Source organism: Amphibalanus amphitrite, unplaced genomic scaffold (assembly GCF_019059575.1).
Source record: "Amphibalanus amphitrite isolate SeventyFive unplaced genomic scaffold, NRLGWU_Aamphi_draft 001805F_arrow, whole genome shotgun sequence".
NCBI lineage: Eukaryota > Metazoa > Arthropoda > Thecostraca > Balanomorpha > Balanidae > Amphibalanus > Amphibalanus amphitrite.
The window spans coordinates 9,273-14,938 of NW_024883298.1; the positions used below are offsets into that span (position 1 = coordinate 9,273).

The following is a 5,666-nucleotide window of genomic DNA, read 5'->3' on the forward strand; positions in this document are numbered from 1 at the left end:
GAGCTGCATCGAATCGATACCCAATTTATGTTAAAACATCAACTTTGAAATTTGACCTAATTTGACCTGACCTTGACCTGACCTTGACCTGACCTTCACCAGAACATAATCTAAACTGACCCCAAGGGCTGCCTGTCCCACATAATCGCATTTGACATTTAAAATGAACCATAAAACATGTATCACATGATATTTTCATATTGTGACCCCCCAGTGACCTGACCTCTGTGACCTGACCTGGTATCAGTGACCTCAAATAGCAAAATATGTGTTTGACGAACAATACCCCATCGATGATTTTTAATGAAATGCATTTAATCGATTTTACAACGCATTTCTTGAAATGCCTGTAAACGGTGAAAATTCGACCTTTGACCTGACCTGTGACGTCATCGGTTTGACCTAGGTCAACAAAATTTGGTCACAAGGTAGTTCCCTGGGCTATCCAACGCCGTTTGCCGCTTGTCGCTATGTTGCGTGGTTCTCGAGATGGTAACGCGCCCCCAACCGGGCGCGTTGCTCGGCAGACCCCAGCGTGGCGCGGGTTAACTCACTACTAACTCATTGGTGCACTTACATGCGATACAATTATTTGTCTAACTGGGAATAAAGTCATGCCACTTATTCTCATGCAAGTAATATCACAGTCCCTGAAATGCCACAGATAAGACAAACGACACACACGAATCATAACTTCCCTTGCACACACCACTGGACATTTAAATAAACAAACTATTGACACATTTAAGGACAATATTGTTTCTTTTTACACTAAGCATGTCTCCTGTCGGGTCCACAATGATGCGTATTACCTATTGTACTAGGAAACGCGAGCCCGAAATACGGTCTTTATATGTTATACCTATTAGTGAGTATGAATTGAAAATTGAAAAAAAAAAACTTTTCTCTAATACCGCGCACCAAAAATAACAGCTTGCGTAACTATGTCATTAAACCGATCAAGTAATTTATAGAAATCGCAAAAAATCAAGTTCAGGGGGATGATGCTAAAATAAAATGTTTACATCATCATCTATTTAGCCTGTATCTGCCTACCAAAAGACGTGGCTGTGAGTGAAATGTTCTATAGAAAAAAAGATAATTGTTGTGTATGATTGTGTGTAACATAGTACACACTACTATTTATGTAACAATACACGGTTTCTACTTCATTGGAGTGCATTTCCCTTCATAGACACATAATATGAAATCACATTCAGATATGCTATGTTTTCTGTAGCCATTTGGGAATAGCAGTCGATGCCTCCTGCATAATTTTGTGATATGCACTTTGTTCAAACACTCAACCAACTGGCTTTTTTGTAAATATTATGAAGAGGTGAGCTTAGAACTCGCACCTGCTTTAATATAATCAGTTTGAGCATTTATCAATGCCTGCTCATGCTCAAATGAACGCGACCTTCGCCACCACAGACTGGGGCGTGTGGTGTATTTTGATAGTTAAGAAATTAGGGAGTCAGCTTCTTCTCTCCAATCCATTATTCAACTGATTTCGTTTTCATGGTAGAATCCCCCGTGAAGAGATCGTGTCTCCCTCGAGGGCGCTTATTTTATATTTCCTAAGAGTCGGTCGCGCATAAGTTAATGTAGTTCGAGAGTAACTGTTGTATCTGGTTAAATGGATGCACACTTGCTAATGCACCACGACTGTGTTGCCGGTCTACTGATCACTTTCATCGTAAGGGATCACTCACGAGATGAGAATAATCTACAGACGATACTTTTTTGCCACTGAATAGGAGCTCCCTTTCTCAAAAAGGGAATTGGAACATTCACTCTTGTTTCTGGTAAAATTAATTAGACATCTCTTCCGGTCCGATTTGGTCAGGTGACTCTCAGATACAGTACCAGCCAGCCACCTACATAATACAAAAGTCGCGCATCATGCAATAACAACCAACCGAGTGTCCTAGGCGGTGCCCATCTGTGAGACCCTAGGCCCTCTGCTGTCGACAGTGGGTCCTACACAGATAGGAGAGCACCACGCGGCAAAAGTAGCACTGCATCAGACACTGGACGGCCACGAAGAAGCCGTGGCAGTAGTGGAAGAAGCTGGCGCTGCCCCTGCCGGCCGGCTGGCCGTCCGCCGGCTCGTCCAGACTCGGCGACGAGATCGGGTAGATGAGACTCGGCTCGTAGAAGAGCAGGAACAGCTGGCCGGCCACCACCAGCGTGTCGAGCGCCAGGTAGCCGAGCACCAGCGAGCCCAAGCACGCCTCTCGGCAGTTGACGGCGCAGATGAGCAGCGCGCCGAACACTATCAGCGTGCCCTCGACCACCATCAGCGCCACCAGTGCCGCCTTCTTGGCCGCCAGCACCTCGTCGGCGGAGAAGTGCTTCAGCAGCTCTGGCGGCTGCTTGGTCTGCGCCAGCTCCGGGTCCTTGATCAGGATGGCCAGCTTGAACATGTCGATGGTGGCGAGCAGCAGGCCAGCCACCTGCGGCGCGGCCGGGGCGGGTCAGCGCGCGGGGTCACAGGGTCAGAGGTCACGGCAGGCCGGTGGGCAGGCAGTTTAGAGAGACGGCGGACGGTCTCGGCTAGTCAGCTGGTGCGCTTAGTTGCAGTTAGGGGCCTGCATGCAGTTAGTGGACTGTGTCACTGGACAACTGGTGGAATGCGCGCACGCTTTGGACGCACACAGTGTCACAGTGCGACAAGACAACTTACGATGTGCGTGAGAGACTTCGTGACCAATCCGTGACGAGGCTAACAGATCCGGACGTGAATGGTACACCTCAGTGAGCGTTATGCACTTTTAAGTATGATTGTGACGAAGTGTGCAGATATGTCAATCTGGCACTGCCAGCACTGCCCGTGGAAACTTTGTTTTTGTATCCGACAATTTGTCTGCCGCAATTGAATTAACATTTACCATGTACTCGTATTCTATGCAAAGTATGCTACTAAAGCTCTTCTCTATAATGTTGCGCATGCTTTTTACCAGAGACTTGCTTCTCACAAACAGCACTTGCCACACTCGTTGATGCTATTTCGAAAGCCACGCAGCACACAGCACATCAAAGCCAACATCCACTGGTCTGCCACGGGCGATGTGCCTCTCGTAGTTAATTTGATCTAGACATACGCACCTCCCACCCTACCGGGAGTTCGCACACAAACCGGATAGCGCACGGGCTCGCCGGCCTTCCGGCGGCTGTGGTTCGTCTGAAACCAGATTAGCGGCAATCTATTATTTTGTGTCAAGGGAGAAATGAATGAGCTTAGGGCACAGGTTTTGACTAAGTAATAACATTGGTATATTTCTGTAGCGTCAGCATTACACTCCACGACGCAGTAATGTTCAATATGCCGGTGCTGCCTTATACGCTGTCCAAAGAACGCAGTTTTGCATAATGACTACCTAATCTTGTTCATTAGCTTCACACGATAAACAACCTTGGCGCTTACACAACACACAAGTGCTCCCCTCATTGCATCAGCGTTAGGCGCGCGGAAAACAACTTCATAATCCCAAATGATTCGACCCGAGTGCCTTCCAAAGTACTCTGGGAATGTGATGGCGCGTGCCATTCATGGAGACCCTTATGTGCATTACACCTAAGAATGTTATCGTGCCGCCGGCAGCGGCGGGATCCTATACATACACACGATATAGAGAGCCAGATCAGAGTAATTGATTGAGCTGATCGGCTCATCGCGACCGAGTAGGCGCGTCATCGTTAGCGATGAATGAGAGCACGCGAGGAGGACGGCTTATACAGGCGGCTGGATCACCGGGGTGGAGCCGCAGCCATCGTGTCGTGAGGGCTGTTTGAGGTGGTTGGTCACAGGCGGTGCGCCCTGAAACCCAAATAAACAGACAATACTGGTTTATCGCTAGTTGTAATTGTGAAACGCAATGCGCTACATAGATCGGCACCATTAATGCGTAGTGATTGAGCTTGTTCGGTGAAAGTTTAGGGATTAAACTTTTCGATGTTTTTTTTATTAAGCATTCATATTTATTAATCGTAAAACCTTTCAATTTACAATGTAAAAGCATCGAAATTTTATTAAATACTTGCGAGCAGTCCAGGTCACTCACAACAATTAATGCTGACAAAAATATAACCATCTATTTGCATGTTTATTTCTTCGTTGTTGGAAATGAAGGAATATTTCTGCTAAATTGATTTCATAAATGTTCAGCTGTTTCCTGACGTGATCACCATAGAGATCTTATTGATCACCAACTAGCAATCCAAGCTATGATCTATGTAGGCATTCGGCACTACCGCCCGATGTCAACGGCAGGTCCGGCCCGCGCGCCTCGACTCCAGTGTAATGCGGTACAGCATAAAATCAGGCGCTATACAGTGCTGCCATCTATGTGGCGTGTCTGAAGTCTATAACGGTGCTGCCGCGCTGAGTGCTGGTTCATGTAACACTTCTCACGAACTTTGAGTGAGTCAATGCGTAGAACAAGGGCTTTATTGAAGCTACGTAATTTGAAATGTATAGGAACTAAGATATTTTGCATTACCTGATCCTGAGCGTGTCTTTCAACCATGAATTTGCGGTCGTTCCACCTCTCCTGCAGTCGCCATATTGAGCTAAACCACTACGATCCCTGACGGCACATCGTGTCCCCGGCCCCCACCTAGCCATCACTCACCACCATGTACCAGCCGATCTTGCGCGTGCCGTCGTCCAGCGGGCAGCCGCAGCAGCAGTAGGTGACGATCAGCATGGCTGGCTGTTCGGTCGTCGGTCCGGCGACTACGGGCACCCTGTCCAAGCGTCGGGCGGGCCTTCTGTTCAGGTGCAGATCGGCGAGCGCCGAGCTGGCGGCCCGCTCCGGGTGGACCCTGGCTGTGCCACCGTCCCCGATGGTCACTGCGCGGCCGTTCGGGTTAACCTCTCATCAGCAAACGGACGGCATCTGACGGCGCTGCCAGGCGGCGCTGACCCTGACCGTGCCACACAGATCCTCCATGACTGATCCGCAGCCGCCGCTCCGAGACCCGGTCCGGTCGGGACGCTCCGGCTGGAACGCTCCCCTCTCCAAAAGACACCGATCGGGCGGCGGTTGCCTCTCGACTGGCGGCACTGCGCCGCTCGGGGGCAGAGCGGGAGTGGCGGCCAGCCGGGCAGTCTGCTCGCGCACCTGCTCCCGGGGCCGAGCGGTCGGCGCGCCGGCCCGGTCAGAGCAGAGGAGGGCCACGTCAGCCGGCCTCCGGGACTGCGACGGAGCGCGGAGGACCGGCGGAGATCGGGTGACACCGACCGGTGCAGACCGGAATGGAGAAGGACACAGACACGGAGACAGAGACGGTGTGGAGACAAGGTAGACAGCGGCACGGGAGACGGGACAGGAAGCGGCGGCGGTGGGAGCGACCTTTGTCCCGGCGGCCGACAGAGAGCGCCGGGCACAGTGCCGAGGTCGATACGCTCCCGTCGCCGGCCGCCGACAGACAGAGTGAGGAGGCGCGGCGAGAGGGAAGGTGAAGAGGAGAGAGCGGAGACGGCAGCCACCTGGCGCCGCCCTCTGACAGCCGGCAGCCGGTCATGGCTCACTGGGGAGTGGTCACACCGACACACGGTGACACCGGGGGCCTTGTCGTTGTTGGCTCTCAACATTTGACACAGGACATTTTTCCTGTCAGTTGGTGAAACTGAATGCTAGGAAAAAAGGAACTGTGGA

General features: G+C 50.8%; 1 protein-coding gene across 2 annotated transcripts; it reads right to left on the bottom strand.

Moving 5' to 3' along the window:
• Positions 1–528: 528 nt before the first annotated feature.
• On the bottom strand, positions 529–5,131 carry LOC122375260. 2 transcript variants are annotated; one of them, XM_043354539.1, is made up of 2 exons: positions 4,638–5,131; positions 529–2,459 (listed from the first exon to the last, which is right to left on the bottom strand). In XM_043354539.1, exons 1-2 carry the CDS (start codon positions 4,710–4,712, stop codon positions 1,956–1,958), a joined length of 579 nt encoding a protein of 192 aa, XP_043210474.1. In that variant the 5' UTR covers positions 4,713–5,131; the 3' UTR covers positions 529–1,955. The 2 variants fall into 2 exon arrangements, with proteins under 2 accessions (XP_043210474.1, XP_043210475.1); XM_043354540.1 differs by having other exon boundaries at positions 529–3,187; positions 4,638–5,117.
• Positions 5,132–5,666: the final 535 nt, after the last annotated feature.